This window comes from Saimiri boliviensis, chromosome 4 (genome assembly GCF_048565385.1).
Source record: "Saimiri boliviensis isolate mSaiBol1 chromosome 4, mSaiBol1.pri, whole genome shotgun sequence".
In the NCBI taxonomy this organism is placed as follows: Eukaryota; Metazoa; Chordata; class Mammalia; order Primates; family Cebidae; genus Saimiri; species Saimiri boliviensis.
Window position 1 is genome coordinate 143,471,776 of NC_133452.1, and position 19,154 is coordinate 143,490,929.

The 19,154-nt window shown below is 42.5% G+C and overlaps 1 protein-coding gene and 1 long non-coding RNA gene across 2 annotated transcripts; one reads left to right on the plus strand and one right to left on the minus strand.

The window, feature by feature from the left end:
• Nucleotides 1-2,133: 2,133 nt before the first annotated feature.
• RPP40 (ribonuclease P/MRP subunit p40) lies at nucleotides 2,134-11,622 on the minus strand. Its single transcript, XM_003927382.4, has 8 exons — nucleotides 11,466-11,622; nucleotides 9,689-9,833; nucleotides 8,348-8,416; nucleotides 6,659-6,754; nucleotides 5,811-5,936; nucleotides 3,635-3,833; nucleotides 3,362-3,496; nucleotides 2,134-2,369 (listed from the first exon to the last, which is right to left on the minus strand). Exons 1-8 carry the CDS (start codon nucleotides 11,586-11,588, stop codon nucleotides 2,171-2,173), a joined length of 1,092 nt encoding a protein of 363 aa, XP_003927431.1. The 5' UTR covers nucleotides 11,589-11,622; the 3' UTR covers nucleotides 2,134-2,170.
• LOC141584384 (uncharacterized) lies at nucleotides 11,455-14,386 on the plus strand. The gene is made up of 3 exons (XR_012517416.1): nucleotides 11,455-11,545; nucleotides 11,771-12,263; nucleotides 12,404-14,386. It is a non-coding gene; the product is annotated as an uncharacterized LOC141584384 (long non-coding RNA).
• The last annotated feature ends 4,768 nt before the right edge of the window (nucleotides 14,387-19,154 follow it).

Below are 19,154 nucleotides of genomic sequence, written 5' to 3' on the forward strand. Positions count from 1 at the left end.
TTAACTATGTATGTTTCTATTTAAAGAACTTTTCTTGTAGGCAGAATATACTTGGGTCATATTTTTTCAATCCAGTCTGAAAATCTATGCCTTTTAATTGGGGTGTTTACACTATTCACATTTAATGTGATTACTGATATGGTTGAGTCTCTCATCTTGCTATTTGTCTTCTATTCATCCAATCTATTCTTTATTCTTTTACCTCTTATTCTGTCTTCTTTTTTATTAATCAGGTTTAAAATAATTCAATTTTATCTTTTGATAATAGCTATGATTTTTTAGTATGTCATTGTAGCCGCTGCTTTAGGGTTTATAGCATACATCTATAACTTACCAGTCTATCTTCAAGTGGTGGCGTATCCCTTTATGTATAAGAACTTTACAATAGCACAACTGTCCTTTCCTAGTCTTCAAGTTATTGTGGTCATCCATTTTACTTTTACATTTATTATAAATCCCACACTACTACTTTTATTTAAACAACTGTCTTTTAATGAGGTTTAAATAATAAATCCTACATTTACCCATGTTGCTACTATTTCCAGTGCCCTTCATTTCCTTCAGAATACAGGCATTTTCCTTCTGCTCAAAGGACATCCTTTAACTTTTCTTGCAGTGCAGACCTGTGGGTGACAGTCTTTCAGCTTTTGCAAATTTGAAAACATCTTAATTTCTTCATATTATCCTATTTTCAGTGGCATCTAGTCTGCTGTGAAAGCAACCAGTTGAACTTGCAATTTCAATGATATTTTTCATTCCTACCTTTGGTACTTTTCCCAATCTGCTTCATTATTTTTATACTCATGCCATTTAATCCCCCTTATTTCTGTAAGTATAAAGCATACTTTATGAATGTGCTTGCTAACTTTAACATCTTAAATCTGTCTATGACCTCAGGGTCTGCTTCTGCCCCTTGTTTCTGCCAGTTCTTGTCTATTTTACATTTGTGATTTTTTTTTCTATTATATGCCTTGAAACTTTCCAACTTCCTCCAAAGACAATCTGTTTTGCTTCTGCCAATTACCCGTAAGGCACTAAAATCCTGTTATCACTTGAAATTTCCAGCTTGAGATTTCTTAAGACTACCCAGGTTGTGCAAACAAACCACCCTAAAAACTGCTGGTGGTTATATATAGGCTCTCAAGCAAGATGTTTTCCCCCAAGACAGAAATCTTCCTTGCTGTTCATAGGAGTTGAGGGGATGGGTGAAGGTGGATTTATTCCTAGTTCACCCTTACACTACATCTATCCTTTTGGGGTCTCACTTTATGAGGTCTCTTCTTAGTTTTCCTGTCTTGGGCAGGCCTTGAGCTTTGTGTGCTGTTCTGTTACCCCTTCCCACCTCAGGCTATGAGAAAAAAAATTCAATTTGACATTTAGCAGATGCACTAAGGGTGAAAAGTGGCATCAGTACTCCAATTACTTCTTTGGGTCTCTGCTTCCATTTTAAAATTTTTTTTTATTTTTTTTTGCCTTTAAGAACTCTTACTTTGCAGCTCTTATTTTTTACATTAAAAAAATGGTTCTTCATATGTATTCTAAAGTTTTAGTTGTTTTCCACTGGTCCTTATCAGCCTTACTGCTGGAAATAAAATTCTTTCAACCTGTTCTGTAACAATTCACAGTATCCATTGATCCCTCTGATCCAGAGGCATGAAAATGAGAACACACTTAGGAACTAGGCTGACCTGAGATCAAGTCTCAGGTCCACTAGCACTGTAAGCTCAGTAGCATATTTACACTGTCTCAGTTTCCTCAAAGGGTTGGTGTAAGAATCTAAAGTGATAATATATAAACAGCACTTAAAACAGGAACCGGCCCTAGTGAGGATGCGATTTCTTTCTCTTATCTGAAAAAGTTGTAATGAACAAAATACATCTCACTCAATGGTCTAATACCCCTGGTCCCTGGACATCCTGGCCTAGTCTACCACGTAGTAACCCACAACCCTGTGATTATGTTGACAGAAATCAATTGTGAGCTATTCATTGGACAGCAGGCCCTGCTGCCATTACAGATGGGTCCCAAGCCCAGTGCAGACTGCTAGCAAATGCTGACTTGACAAATGCCACCATCACACAAGCCTGAGTGAACACACAGACCTTTTACCACTAAGAAATCTGAAAACATGCATAAACAAAAGTACACGTGATTTTTAATTTTGTATTTTTTAGGGTGGACAGTGATCATTTGCCCCAACAGCCATCTGAAGCCAATAGTCCTGATTATTAAAAATCACGAAGTTGTACAAATGTTCTCCTCCTTTTCGAAAACCATGTTCATTTTTTCCCCAGGAAACAGGGCTGTCTGCAAAGCCTTGAACGGACAATGTAACCCATGGAGCTAATTTTGGTTCATCATAGTAGTGACTGGAAAAAAAACAGGTAATTGTCAGGAAGAGTTAGGAATGTGCATTTTTTAAAACATTTATTCAGGATAAGTAGTCTTTCTGATATTCTAATAAAGCTTAGATCTCAGCTTTAACTTATAAAAATCAAGAGGTGTGTGATAAATTCCTGATCCCACATTGTGAATTCCATAAAGATCAACTGATATACAACACCCAAAACAAATCTCAGCTTTTCCCACCCTCATTCTGGGAGGTCTTTAAGATGAAAAGAACTCAAAACGAGGCAGGGCACAGTGGCTCACGCCTATAATCCCATCACTTTGGGAGGCCGAGGCGGGTGGATCACGAGGTCAAGAGATTGAGACCATCTGGTCAACATGGTGAAATCCCGTGTCTACTAAAAATACAAACATTAGCTGGGCATGGTGGTGCATGCCTGTAATCCCAGCTACTTGGGAGGCTAAGGCAGGAGAATTGCTTGAACCCAGGAGGTGGAGGTTACGGTGAGCCAAGATCGCGCCATTGCACTCCAGCCTCGGTAACAAGAGCAAAACTCCATCTCAAAAAAAGCAAGCAAAAAAAAAAAAAAAAAAAAGAACTCAAAACAAAGAAGCCCACCAGGTTTTAAGGACAGTTTCCCTCCTATTAAGAGTACTGTTCTCGGAGTCTCCATTAACTGAAACATTCCAGGATAATTCACCAAATATTTAAAATCCAGCCTTCTTATTGAAGAAAATCAAAGTACTAAACCAATAAATGTGGAAAAGGATGTTGGGCTTAAAAAGCAAAACCTTCGAGACTTAAATCTGGCATTTTAAAAGGGGAGATTGAGGAGACGTGCTTACTAAATAGGATTATACTCAATGTACAGTCTTTGCAATAGGGGATTTGAGTTTCCTTTCAATGTACATTTTATTTATGTATTATCTCCTAAAATGAAAAAATCAGTACCATTCTACATACTGTTCTATAGAGCACTGATGAGCACTATAAAACGCAAAGAGTTCTCACCAGAGATGTTCCAGCAGGAGACAGATCTTCTCTGGAAGTATGAAGCCAGTGATTGTACACGAATAAGCTTTTGCCACCACTGTGCTTGGTTGAGGGCAGCAATAGGTTGATATGAAATTATTAGGCTCATTATTTCTGTCACCAAAAAAAAAAAAAAAAAAGAGAGAGAACACATTTATATCCATCACTTGATCACTTCCAAAGTATTCAACTCCTATTAAAAACAAACTGCAGGCCAGAGCCATAGAACATGCCGGGAGTTCAGATACCCACAGGTCGACATTACTGAAGACGGCGCCGAGCCAGTCGAAGAGCTCCAGAGCCCGGCAGGACACGTCCGGCGTTCCCTCGAGCTCGCTGCTCTGCAACACCGGGCACTGGAGATCTCTCAATGTGCTCAGTGCCACTTTTGGCTGATGCTCCTGAATTTGGTACTTGGAAAAGTATGACATCATTGTTGACTCTTCTGACCCTTAAAAACACACCACACAAGGCCATTTGAAGCCATCTGAATATCATAAGCAAGTTTAGTGACTCCCTGAACCCACCCGTTCCCATTTGAGAGCTGCAAGATTAAGTAAGATGCAAGCTGTGGGGAGCTGCATTCAAATTAAAATCATTTAAAGCTGTTTTCAGCTCCTTTTGCCCAAGTTCTGTCAATGTTCATCTTTTTTTCACACTTTTCCTGGAGAGGCACAATAGTTTCTAATCAAATCCAAACTAGTTTCACTGTTGGTGCTAATAAAAAAATTCAACTTCACACTTAAAACCAAAAGCATTCCTGATGTGTGAATATTAGTGAACTCTAGAGAGAAGGAGCCTATCTGCACAATCTCCATTAAAGGAAAAGAAGAGGAACTCAGTGGTGACGAAACCTCATTCAAGCCTGACTGTGAAAACCCAGTAAAATCCAGCCTATCTTTTCAGGGATGTTTGTGTAGCCAATGGCCTTGGAAGACAGAGATAGTACTCCCTCCACAGCAAAGGGCAGGTTTGCTTACTTTCCATTGTAATAGAAATACTGTCTCCCTCCCTTTCTCCAGGCAGAGATCAGCTGGCTTACTGCCCCTTATAAGGATTTGAGTTCTGTTAACTTCAGGTTTCTCTCCTGTAATGCAACCTACTGCAGTACCAGCATCACTTGGTGTCACTCTATGGCAAATGGAACTTGGTGAGCTAGTACAAACGGTGATATTCGGTGTGATGGTTAATTTTAGGTGTCAACCTGACTGGACAAAGGGTCATCTAGATGGCTGGGAAAGCATTATTTCTACTTGCAGACAGCCCATCATGAGACTTCTCAGCCTCCATAATTGCATGATCAATTCCCCTAATAAACCAACTCCCTCTTCCTTCCCTCTCCCTCTCCTTCTTCCCGTTCCCCTGCCCCTCTCCCTCTCCCTTCCTTCCTGTCTTTTCTCTCTGGAGAACCCTGACTAATATATTCTGGCTGCTGCCCAGAGGAATTAAGTCCTGTGTCTCTAACCCAGAGCTTGTGTGTCTTCTGCCAGCATCCCTGAGAGTGTGGCAGGCTACCTTGTTAGTCTGCAAGTATGAGGAAATCTCAGGCCTTTTACAGTTTTTGACAAATCCTTAAAGTAGTTAGGAGCTTTAGGAACAGGGAGCTATCCAGAACCCAATGCCTAGATGATGCAGCACATAAAAGACTTATGCATCAAAACTTCAATAAGCCTTTCTGCCCTCTTTTCTATCTACCATATATAAAAGGCACCAAAGGCCGGACCGAGGACTCATGGAAGCAACTTGGAGCACCCAGTGACCAGAAACTGTCCATGAGAAGCAGACAGATGGCTTTCCTTCTAAAACAAACCACTATGCCTCCTATCCTCCAAAAGAGAGTACTACCCCATTATAATTCCTGATTACTTGATCCATTATTATCTGGGCCAAGGATACACTTCTAAAAGGAACAACCATCATGCAAGTTTTAGGCAGATCACCCCGCTTGATGAATAGTAAACTTCAAACTAAATTTAGTGTCCTAATCAATTAAAAGTTATAACAAATCAGTCTGACATTTAATGGTAGGTCTGAGTTAGGACCACGTGATAATGAATAAGCAGATTGTATATATAACTATAATTGGTGCTACTTCAAAAAAAATATAGCCAAGGCTGTTTGAGGTAAGCTGGAGAGAAGAAAGGGAAAAAAAACAGATAAAATCTGGCTGCTCTGAAGCCACTCTCAAGATCTCTGGATCTGCATATAATTCAAAGAGACTGAAGCAGAAGGCTTGCATGCCTAGATTATCCTGAACTATGGTTTGCAGACATGTCAGAAGGGCTAAAGTGGTTTCCTTAGTAATATTTTATATATACCTATACAATATTCCTTGACTATAAGAGTCACCATTCAACCCTCCATTACTCCTCTTTGGTTAACAATCATTTCAAAATCACTGTATCATTACATAACTTATTTTTCATACCTGTATTATGCCAAGCCAAAAGAAAATCAAATTTCAATGGCTTCTTTTCTTTGAAGGACCAAGATATTCTTTCATACTTCTTAGAATCCAAGTTTAGAGATAATTCCATCAAATCAATGGAAACAACTTGAAAAATGAAAAAAGGAATATATATTTCATTCATATACATACAGCTGGTACTATGGAAAAAGTGTACATTTTTAAAAATTAGAATCTTGGGAAGTTTTATGGACACTAAAAACGATTTTCTGCTTCTTGTACTCCCTTTCCTTTACCAAATAAGAAAGATCCCTTCAGTGGGCACTTCTAACCTCGAGAGCTAATAAAAACAGACATTTTAAATTTATATATTTCCTAGGTCAAAGACCAAGGGCAGAGAACCTTGAGAGGTCAAGTTTACTCTACTTATGGATGTGGCAGCCTTAACTATTGATGTTTGAGACAGACACTGGCAGTAAAATATCTCTTCACTCATAGCTGACTTTCTACTAGCAATCATAAAGACCTGGGGAAACCGAAGGAAATTCCTTATTAAGAACAAGTCGTAGACTTGCAGATTCTTATGTTGGATTCGCTACTTTGAATTTTTAACCCACAACGTATCTATTTAATTGACCAGTCCAAGTCTACAATCTTTACCAAACAAAGTCTACGGCTGATAAGAAATGGACTTAAAAGCAACATCATCCTATCCTGTGTGAACCTCGAGTCAGAAGTTTGACAGATATTTTTTAAAAGCCACATTTTTCTGGACAAAGAGATTAGAAGCAATTCAAACATTTTAATTGAAATTGCCATAGGAAGATTATGGACTTTTTAGAAACCGATGAAGCACACATGATACTTACTAAATTTCATAATTTTTCTGCCAGAAAACTGAGATGGACGACCCTGAAGTCCAGTTTCTTCGTAAGTGTCTTTATCCAATGACAAAAGTAATGTCCCTATAAATCAAATATTATCTCCCATAAGATATAACACAGATATGACTTATGTTGTCTGACTAAAAGAAACCAAGGCAAATTGAGCAGTTAGGTATTGATGTAACAAACTGCATACAAAGATCTTATTTATCTCAAAAGAATACTGTTTATATATATTCATGTCATGTAACACAGATATTATTTACACATTATACATCCAAGGATATTATTTATAATAGTGAAATCGGAAATAAGCTGAATTTCTACTAAAGATGAAATAAACAAGTCATGGTATCATCATTCTTTTGAATATCTTTTTTTTCTTTTTTAGACAGAGTCCCACTCTGTCACCCAAGCTGGAGTGGGGTAGCGTGATCTCAGTTCACTGCAACTTCCGCCTCCCGGGTTCAAGCTATTCTCCCACCTCAGCCTACCGAGAAGCTGGGACTACAGGCACCTGTCACCACATCTGGCTAATTTTTGTATTTTTAATAGAGGCAGGGTTTCACCATGTTGGCCCGGCCGGTCTCAAACTCCTGACCTCAAATGATCCACCCACTTCAGCCTCCCAAAGTGCTGGGATTACAGGTGTAAGCCACCGTGCCTGGCTTGAATATCTTAAGCCATTAAAAATAGGAAGTTGGAACTATATGGACTAATAGGGAATGATGTCTATCATATAAAGCTTGGGAGAGGAAAAAAGCACATTGAGACACAATGCAGCATGATACAATTCAGGTTAAAAAAAAGAAAAAAAAAAAAAAAAAGACCTTGGCTGGGTGCGGTGGCTCACACCTGTAATCTCAGCACTTTGGGAGGCCAAAGTGGGTAGATCACGAGGTCAAGAGATCGAGACCATCATGGCCAACATGGTGAAACCCCCTCTATACTAAAAATTAGCTGGGCGTGGTGGTACATGCCTGTGATCCCAGCTACTCAGGAAGCTGGGGCAGGAGAACTGCTTGAACCCGGGGGGTAGAGGCTGCAATGAGCCGAGATCGCACCACTGCACTCCAGCCTGGCAACAGCGCAACTCTATCTCAAAAGAAAAAAAAGAACTTGTATGTGTGTTTATAAACTCACATAAAGTGTCTAGAAGAATAAACACCAAAATGTTAACAAAGGGTCCTTCTAAGAAGCGGAGTGAGTTTGGAGGGAAGAAAATAAAAGCACCTTTGCTTTATTCTGTATAGATCTGTATGATTTGACTATTTGTGTGTGTGTGTGTGTGTGTGTGTGTGTGTGTGTGTGCATGCGTGTGCACATGAGTGATGGAATTTTCCTCTTGTTGCCCAGGCTGGAGTAAAATAGCTCAATTTTGGCTCACTGCAACCTCTGCTTCCCAGGTTCAAGCAATTCTCCTGCCTCAGCCTCCCAAGTAGCTGGGATTATGGGATTACCACCATGCCCACCTAACTTTTAGTATTTTTAGTAGAGATGGAGTTTCATGATTTTGGCCAGGCTGGTCTTGAACTCCTGACCTCAGGTAATCAGCCTGCCTCGGCCTCCGAAACTGCAGGTATTACAGGAATGAACCATCATGACTGGCCAACTATTTTTTTTTTCCACAGTATGCGTTTTTTTAATAATTAAAGATGAAAAAATAAGTGTTACCATTTGGTAGCAGGGCAACAGTATTATCTTCATCAATATTTGTATTGTATGTTAGTGCACAGCAAGAACCTGCAAGAGAAAATCCAGAGGAAAAATTTAAAAGAAGAAATTATACTTGCAAGATGTTAGTGGTTTGTTTTCACAAGATAACGAGTCTTCCAGGTAATTAAAGGTCAGTTTCTACTGCCGCTCCAGGTCACTCAATAAACCCAACACCTGCTAAAGGTAAGCCGAAGCACACAGAAGACCAATCTCCTGCTAGTTCACTCCCTGACCAAGGGCCTATTTGTGTAAGTTTACTATCATCAGGCAGAAAATTGACTCAGAATGGAGCGTGACCCTTGGGGATGCGGGAAGAGGGGCACAAAGTAGAATTCTAGATAAATATACACATCTTAGAGGCAGAGTTCCAGGTGAAGATTCAAAAGCTACTCAACCTCTCCAAGCCTCAGTTTCCTCACCTCTTAAGTGAGGATCATAGGCCTGCTTCATAAAGTAGTTGCAAGGGTTAAGTTCGGTAAGATATTTAACAGTGTCCACTACGGCCAGTTTCCATGTTATTCACAGAGTGGTATCTAAATAGATGAAAGGAATAACGCTAATGAGACCAGACAAGACGCCCAGCTCGTAAACAGCTCCAGCAATGCCAGAATGAGAGGAGCTACTGGTAACTAGACTTCTTCATATCTTCCCTGGAGAGGAGACACGTGAGGACTACCACAAGGTCAGCATGTGGCCACTGTACAGGTTGTCACCTTATGTAGTGTGGGTGGAATCCCTAAAGATCCTCTAAAGTAGTTTCAAACAAACGGCTCCCAGGAAATAACCGAAACAAACCAGTCCCACCCAGCAGACTATGGGCAGAAATGGGGTGAGCAGAGGGGGGTTATGGCTACAAAATCTAGGCAGAAGACACTGGACCCCAACCACTACTTGGCTCTGTGAACAGTAGCTGTGGCTGCATCTGGAGACCCACCCCCTGAGACAGCTGCTGTGGGACCGCTGACAGCATAGTGTCTTTGCTGCCACATCAACAGCAGTGCATCAAACACAGATTGCAAGTCTCTCCTCTCCATTAGTCCTCATTTTAAGGGGATGGATATCCTCGTGTTACAACATCCCGATCCAACACTTGTGGGCAATTGCAATCAGAAACCACCACCTAAAGGGGGCTTAAGAAAGAACAGGGTAAGAATGGTGGAGGGGAGCGTGTGTGTGCAGCTGACCGCAAAGGCTCTCCCACAGGCCCTGTTCAAAACTTGAACAGCCCTAGTATTGTGATGTGGTCTCCCTATACTTCCTCATCTTGCTTTGTTCACAGACATTTCAGGTTTTTCTTACCTTTCTTTATAAAGGTACTGATGAATTCGTGCGTAATTAATTCATGAAGAGGTAAACTCTTCACAAAGTAATAGGGTCCAGTTTGCATGACCAGGTTTTTCAGTTCTTCCGATAGTATCCCACATTCAGGAATGAGAAATGAAACCTATCAGAATGTGTAATACAAACAAGGTCTTACTTCTATGAAGATGAACACCCAGGTTTTTAGGAATGAAATAAGATCATGAAAATTGTTATTTCTCCACCAGTTTCACTGGAACATATAAACACAGGCAACAAAACTCTTACACTAACTTATCTATCTCAGGCAAAGAGAAATCTGACTAAAGTTTTTAATTTCTGCATTCAAATGCACAGTACAGGAAAGGGATTGAACAGAAAACTTTTTTTTTTTTTTTTTTTTTTTTTTTTTTGAGACGGAGTTGCGCTCTTGTTACCCAGGCTGGAGTGCAATGGCGCGATCTCGGCTCACCGCAACCTCCGCCTCCTGGGTTCAGGCAATTCTCCTGCCTCAGCCTCCTGAGTAGCTGGGATTACAGGCACGTGCCACCATGTCCAGCTAATTTTTTGTATTTTTAGTAGAGACGGGGTTTCACCATATTGACCAGGATGGTCTCGATCTCTTGACCTCGTGATCCACCCGCCTCGGCCTCCCAAAGTGCTGGGATTACAGGCTTGAGCCACCGCGCCCGGCCCGAACAGAAAACTTTTAATGGAAAACTCTTTCTTGCATTTTATCTTTTGCAAATTAGCAATGCTGCATATTTTATGTCCTGTTCTTTGCACTATTTTCCTTTCAAGGAAATACAGTATAATTGAATATCCCTTGATTTGTTTACCCTGGTGCTACCCTGGAATGAAAAGAACTATCTGTCAGGGGATAAGGAATTTATGAACATCCAATTATTAAGAGTCTATGTGCAAGCAATGGTGCTCCTGTATGTTTCCATTTTCGAGCCAGAAAAATGCAACAGGTGAGTTAAGGTATACATCCCTGACAGCTGTGATGAGATTTCCATCCAAAACAAGTGTTAAAAGCAGGACAGGCTTCAAATGTTGCCACATTGTAAAAGTCATCGCTGTCCCAAGGATCAAACACCAGCCTGTTCTGACTGATCGGGTCATCTCTTAAAATCTCTGAGACACTGCTCAGTCAAGTCTGAGTTATTAAGCCGAACAATTTAAAGTGTAAAATGTTTAATCCCCCATTGCAAGGTTGGTTTCTTGAAGTTTTTCGGATATCAAATTAGTTTCCGCAACCAATTTAGAAAAGCAGGTCATTTCCCGGGCCGGGCCTAGGCAGGATGCTCTGGAGAGATCCACAGGTAAACAGGCGGGAGAGGGATTGAAGCCGGGGAGGGAGGCGGTGGTGGGGAGGAGGCGTGAGACCCGTCCTGATACGGGGGAAAAGTGAGGTGCACGTGCCTGCCCGCAGCTGCACATCGCAGTCGTCACACCGCCCTAACAACCTAGTCTCGGCCCTGGACTCACTCCCCGTTTCGCGGGAAGACACAAGTGAGCAGCTGGGACACTCCTGCTAACGGAACCCTCCAGGACTGGGTGCCGCCCCCACGCCCTGCGCATCCTCGGAGTTGTAGTCCCGCAGCCCTTTAAGCCGCTGGCCTGGAGAGGTTAAGAAACCACAACTCCCAGCATGCCTGGCGGTGCCCCGCCCCCTCGCGCACTCTCTGCCCCGCGAAGCCTAACACTCTCCCAAAACCTCTCTCACACGCGGGGACCGAGCACAGCCCGAAAAGCTGAGGACAATCGGACTCACCCTGTAGTTATAATAGTGCGTCTGAATGATATGCCGGTGGCGCGACTTGTGGTTGCCGAAGTTGGATTTCTCGCAAACCAGTAAGTGCCGCGGCACCTCCCGAAGCCGGCGCAGCGTGGCCATGCTCTCCCTGGTTCCTGGTCCTCCCGGCCTCCGCGGGTGGGGAAACGCCCCGCCCCTTCCCCGCCCCGCCCCGTCCGGCCCCGCCCTTTCCCTCCGGCTGCCTACCTGCTGCCGTGCGCCCCTGGTGGCGGTGGAGTGGGGCTGTCGGCGCCGGATTTCTAAACAGTTTTTACACTTCTTAGGAGCCCACGCAGCAGCTCCCTGGTGGATGTCTGAAACTGCAGATTCACTGCCTCAAGGGGAAACATCCATCGCTGGGAGCCTGACTCTTGCCTTTTCAACTTCAGCTTTCCTCCGTCCCCGCCACCCCTCCGAGCTGGAAAACCCTTTCTATGGGCCCCGCCTTGGAGCGCCCCTGGGACCCTGGCCTGGCGCTGGCGCTTACCTCGGTCAGGCCCCTCAGAGGGACTGCTTCCTGCCACCGTTATAAAAGGAAAACATCACATGGAAAGGCCCAGTTCCTTTATTATATGGTCAAGAAATGTAGCTGCACAGTTTAGTAACCGCCTAAGCTGCTTTGGGGGATCACAACCAGCTGCTTTTCTGACTCCTCACACTGTTTGGTTCACAGGACTCTGATACCCACTGGGGACCTCTGGCCATCCTTAACACAGGCCAGCAGGACTAAAAGTTTGCGTTGATCCTCTCCAAAACAAGAAAAGTTTGTACGGCAAGGTAAATTTTGCCTCCTTCGAAACTAGTATTGATTTCCCTTTTTAATAGCCCTTCAGACCCACTTTTAATAGTGTGTTGCTTCTGGGGGTTATGTTGATAATTCTCTTAAGTCATTTTTCCATTTAATTTTACTGCCACAGGCTTGGAGTGGTTAAGAGACTGCGGCTCCAGGTATGCCATACGTTACTGATTCAGAGCAAAGTCAAGTATGTTACTACATGCTTCTCAAACTAGAGAAGGCACAGCCCCATTTCTGCACGGGCAGGATACAAAACAGCAGAATAGTGGTGATACATCTTCCTGGAGCATCAGTTTTTTTGTGTGAGATGGAAGAAATGGAATTAAGTTGTTTACAAGGTAAATAAGAATTTAAAACTAAGCCTGTCACAGTGGCTCATGCCTGTAATCCCAGAACTTTGGGAGACTGAGATGGGAGAATCACTTGAGCTCGGGAGTTCAAGACCAGCCTGGGCAATATAATGAGACCCCATCTCAAAAAATAAAAATAAAAATAAAAAACTAAGACAAGGCTGGAAAGTCATCTGCCATTAAAGACATCAGTAATCTGGCCAGGCGCTGTGGATCATGTCTGTGATCCCAGCACTTTGGGAGGCTGAGACAGGCGGATCACAAGGTCAAGAGATCGAGACCATCCTGGCCAACATGGTGAAATCCTGTCTCTACCAAAAATACAAAGATTAGCTGGACATGGTGGTGTATGCCTATAGTCCCAGCTCAGGAGGCTGAGGCAAAGAATCACTTGAACCCAGGAGGCGGAGGTTGGAGTGAGCCGAGATAGCGCCACTGCACTCTACCTGGCAACAAGAGTGAGACTCCATCTCAAACACAAAAAAACAAAAACAAAGAACAGTAATCTGGCCAAATGCCCATGGCTCACGCCTGTAGTCTCAGCACTTTGGGAAGCCAAGGCATGGGGATCACCTGAGGTCAGGAGTTCAAGACCAACCTGGAGAAACCCCATCTCCACTAAAAATACAAAAATTAACCAGACATGGTGGTGCACGCCTGTAACCTCAGCTACTCAGAAGGCTGAGACAGAAGAATCACTTGAACCTGGGAGGCAGAGGTTGCAGTGAGCCGAGATGTGCCACTGTACTTCCAGACTGGGAGGCAGAGTAAGACTTAAGTCTTACTCTGTCTCAAACAAAGAAACAAAAGAGTAATCTATGACTGCAATGTCACGTTTTTTTTTCCAAGAGGAAAACCTAACAAGAACCTGTTTCCCATTATTTTAAACAGAATTATAAGGCATGGCAAGTTAATCGGAAAAACCTTACCAATTTCCAAGATCACAATATGGCAGTTAGATATTTTATGAATAACAGCTACGAATAACATGTGAAGATGTGAAAGGCTTAAAGCATTGCTTCTTGGTCACCTCACATTTAATGTGGCTGTCACAGACAGTTGCTTTGTGTGTGGTAGCAGTGCCCCAAGACTGAAACATCACGCATGCACCTCTCCTTCGACCACATTCCAGAACTCCACAAAGTGACTGGCATAATCCTGATGCTCTACCAACTGTATTTGGAAGCACTATGAAGTTTTTCCAGCAAACCGTTTAGTTTAAAATGTTGCGTATTTTGAAGATGCAAAATAAATTTTATCTATATAAATATCAACTGAAAAATGTATTAGAGATACAAGATGCACTCTTCTCAGAGCGACCCCACAGAGTCTCTCAGCCCTAGGTCCTTCTGTCTGCCTGCTGACAACCCCTAGGTGTGGAGCCTCTTCCCTGAGTGGAGCACCCAGATGACTCCAGCACAAGGACTCACCCCTGACTCTCTTCTTCCCTTCTCACCCGCCATGCAATCCCACAGCAAGTCCTGTGGCTCGGCCTGCAGTGGGCACCCTGATTGCAGCCTCTTCTTGCTGTCTGCATTTCTATAGTCAGTTTCAGTCACCTTCATCACTCCCTGGCCTGCTGCCCAAGTCTGCCTCCAGGCCTTCTCCCTCCTGCCTCTCTTCCCCTCCCACAGTCCATACTCCACTCGGCATCCAGAGTGATCTCTAAAAACATGAAAAACATGATATACTCCTGCATCCCCGTTTAGACCCTACCACTGGCTTCTCCCTGCGATCGAATAAAAGCTTACACACTGGCCCATGCCTGCCTCTTCAGCCTCATCTCCTTCCCTTGCTTGTTCATACTCTTGTCTGCTAGACTTTCTGGTCTCTAGAGCTGAAAGCAGTCTTAACTGATGAACAGATATTAGATTATAGAATCTAGAGCACAGGATATAGAAGGAAAAGTGGAAGAAGGAAAGGCCAGAAATGATTAAAAAAAAAAAACATGAAACTGAAAACGTAACTGAGCTATATGTATACCCAAAATAGTAACATAATTTTTAAAAAACTGAGCTAATAGACTTGCAAAGAAATAGAAATATCTTCGATTATATTCTAAGAACAAAAAAAATACAGACTTAGTAAATATAAAAGGACAAAAACTTTACACATTCCATTTCTGGGCCATAATGCAATAAAGATGCTCAACTCTTTGACATTGTTAAACTATTAAATACATGAATGCCTGGGTTAGGGTGCAAATCCAAAACGCAATGACTGTGCACATAAACATATGTGCTTGTAAATATACCATAACCATATCCATGCAGTATTGGTGAAAGGAGAGAGCTGTCTCAGAAACACAGGGAGTGATCAGGTTATGTTCATTAGGATCCTAGCACTGCCCTGGGGTCATTTAACATCTTCTCTTCACAGTTAAGAGCAGCACTGCAGGGAATTGTAACCTGCAGACACCTGTTCTAAATCAGGATGCCCTCCTCCTGAACCTGAACTTGACCTCACAGTTCTTATCTGCACAGGGTTCCAGGCAGCTGCTACAGATCAGTTGATACTGGTTTACAGAGGGAAACTGCCCTCAAACAGCAGAGTGGTAACTGGCACCAACAGCTCCAATGGAGAAAAGTAATGGCCCATGGGCTGGGCAGGGTGGCTCACACCTATAATCCCAGCAGTTTGGGAGGCCAAGGCAGGTAGATCACTTGAGGTCAGGAGTTCGAGACCATTCTGGCCAACATGGTGAAACCCTGTCTCTACAAAAAATACAGAAGTTAACCAGGCATGGTGGCACACGCCTGTAATCCCAGCTACTTAGGAGGCTGAAGTGGGAGAATCCCTTGAACCCGGGAGGTGGCGGTTGCGGTGAGTCAAGATGGCGCCACTGCACTCCAGCCTGACCTGCAGTAATAATAATAATGGCTCCTGCTATGGTCTGAATGTTTGTGTCCCCCCAAAACTCGTGTTGAAACCCAGTCACCAGTGTGATGGTATTAGGAGGTAGGGCATTTGGGAGGTTAGGAATGGAATTCATGCACTTACAAAGGAAGCCCCAGAGAGCTTCCTTGCTATATGAGGACAGAGGGAGAAGATACCATCTATTGAGGAAGAAAGCCGCCCCTCCCCAGACACTGAATCTGCCAGTGCCTTGATCTTGGACTTCCCAGCCTCCACAACTGCGAGAAAGAAATGTCTGTTGTTTGTAAGTTACCCAGTTTATGTTATCTCTTATAGCAGCACAAATGGACTAAGATAGCCCCCAAGAAGAATGTATGACCCACCTAAGAACCAGACAGCTTCATTTGTCTCCTGGGCTGCTCTCTCTGTGACTGGTGTGGAGATCAGTGAAGGACACAGACATTAACCATGGCAGCTACATAAGCCATATCACTACGTGGAGGTGTGCAAATGAAGTCATTCTTTAGAAGCAGAACATGGCTGGGCACGGTGGCTCATGCTTGTAATCCTGACACTTTGGAGGCTGAGATGGGAGGATTGCTTGAGCCCAGGAGTTTGAGACCAGCCTGGGCAACATGGTGGGACCTTGTCTCTATAAAAATAAATTCTTTGGGCCTGATGGTGCATGCCTGTACTCCCAGCTACTCAGGGCACTGAGGTGGCAGGATCACTTGAACCTGGAACTTCGAGGCTGCAGTGAGCTGAGATCACACCGCTGCACTCCAGCCTGGGTGGCTGCGTAAGACCTTGTCTTAAAAAAAAAAAAAAAAAAAAAAAAAAAAGGAACACAAAACAGTTTGTGATCTGATTAAAGCTTTGTCACACATGTTCATAAACAAATTTGGAAGAGAATTTTAAAATGGCTGACTTTTATTTTTAAAAGTCATTCTTTTAATTTGTTTAAATTTAAAAACATACATTGCTACATAAATGAATTGGTACATGAAAAACTCAAACCTTAACTGTATAGAAACTTTCAGTATCTAGAATGAGGCATTTCCCAAAGGCCTGCTTAACTTGGATTTTACTACATTTTGAAAATATTAAGGGCTAATGTGGTTGATTAAATAATATTAATACACATTCACAGAGAAAGGAGCGATTGCTATAATATATGCAATTTTAACAATTATGTAATATTTTGCATATGTAATACCTCTAATGAATCAGGCACTGCTATAAGCATATTATACTCATTATCTCACATGAATCCTCTGTGAGGTAGATTTCAGTATCTTCAATTTAGAGTATTGTTTTTCAAAAACAATACACAAAATTGAATAAAACACAGAAGGCTCTTAAAAATGCAGTGTTGACTGAAAAATGCATTTTGCCAGTGTAGCAGATACATTTATAGAAAAGTTAAAAAACTTACGAAGTTAAACTATATTACTTAGACACACGTACATATATAGTAAAACTGTAATGATAGTCAAAGGAATAATTTTTTTTTTGAGACAGTGTCTCATTCTGTCACCCAGGCTGGAGTGCAGTGACACAGTTTCGGCTCACTCTAACCTCCACCTTCTGTCTCAAGCGATCTTCCCACCTCAGTGCCTCCACCCCTAGTAGCTGGGACTACAGGTGTGCATCACCAGCCTGGTCAGGAATAATTTTTTAAACTTTAGATGAATGGTTCTCCTAGATGGGGAGGCAAAGGATTATATTTGGGAAGGCCATGCAGAAGGCTTTGTGGATTGTGGTGAGATTGTATTTATTAGGCAAGTGATAGTTACAGAGTATTTATTTTATTTTTCTTTATATCATATATGTATACATATATACATATATACAATTTTGTCTTTAGGATATAGTTCATAATTAAAATTTAAACAGCTGTCTTGAGATATATAGTTAACAGACCTTATACTTTGCTTATTTAAACTTGTACAGTTCAGTGGCATTTAATATATTCACAGATATGTGCAACCAGCACCAGTCAGTTTTATAACTTTTTTTTTTTTTTTTTTTTTTTTTTGAAACAGAGTCTCACTCTGTCATCCGGGCTGTAGTGCAGTGACACAGTCTTGGCTCACTGCAGCCTTGAACTCCCGGGCTCAAGCAATCCTGCCTCAGCCTCCTGAGTAGCTAGAACTAAAGGTGCACACTACTCAGCCCGGCTAATTTTTGTATTTTTTTTTTTTTTTTTGGTAGAGATAGGGTTTTGCCATATTGCCCACGCTGGTCTCGAGCTCCTGAGCTCAAGGGACCCGCCCGCCACGGCCTCCTGAAGTCCTGGTATTACAGGTGTGAATCATGACGCCTGGCCTAGAACATTTTCATCAACTCAAAAAGAAACCAGTATGCTTTAGCTGCCACCTCCTGTTCCTCCAGTCTTAAGCAACCACTAATCTGCTTTCTGTAAATTGGTCTTTTCTGGACATTTCATGCGAAAGGAATCGTATACTATGTGGACTTTCGTGACTGGCTTCTTTCACATAGCACAATATCTTCGAGGTTCATTCAAGTTGCAGCATTGTGTCAGTACGTTATTCCTTTTATAACCATCATAATTTTAAAAAGTTTTTTATTTTGAATACTAGTGCTTGAGGGAAAATAGTTTAATTAAAAGGAAATTAGAAAGAAAGGTTTTCTTTGAGATCCTAAAGGACTTTCAATTACTTCCAATATCTCTGGAGGTGGTTGACACTGGTTTTTGTTCCAGAATGTGACTTTTTTCCTTTTTCTTTCTTTCCTTTTCTTTTTTTTTTTTTTTTGAGACAGAGTCTTGCTCTGTCAGCCAGGCGACTTTTTCAAAACTGGGGATGTCATGCCATGGGGTGGATATTTGGTTTCCAATGAATGAGACGGGGAGTGGAAGAAGAATTATTTTACTGAGGGAAGGAAACAAACATATTGAAAGAAAGAGACACAGCAGGAGGAAGGAGGGAGGGAGGGGAGCTGCTTGGAGTGGAATGAGCAGAGCTGTGGGCAAGGAAAGGCTGGTACTGGCCAGTGCAGGCACTGAGGGGAAGGGTGAAGGGAATGTGGGAGGATCATCAGGCCATAAATCCCCAAATTCCAGCAGCTGGAGTTGTGGGCCCCAGGGTCCTGGTGATCCCCTCACAGGTGGGGGATTCGGCTAGGGGCCGCTCAGGCTCAGGCAGGGAGTCAGGACACAGTAGGCATGGATGTGCACATGGAAATCCACAGCACTAGGTGTGTGACTTGAGGCAGAACCAGAGATGCAATGTCACCCCGTTCCTATCTTCCAGGGACTTTCCATCTCATAGGCACATTTGTCATCTCTTTTCCATCTCATCACAATTCCTAGTTGCTGGAAGTGTATTTTGCATAGACTGGGAACATTGCAATTATTGATTAATAAGTGAAGAAATGAAGCTTTTTACATTCAGGGTTTTTTTTTGAAACCAAAAATGCAGTTTCTGAATGGATCGAGAATTTCAGCTTTTCAAGATGAAAAAGCTCTGGAGATAGGTTGTGCAACAATGTGAATACCCTTGACACTGATGAACTGTACACTTAAAAATGGTTATGATGGAGGCCGGATGTGGAGGCTCACACCTGTAATCCCAGCACTTTGCAAGGCTGAGTGTGGTAGATTGCTTGAGCTCAGGAGTTTAAGACCAGCCTGGGCAACATGGT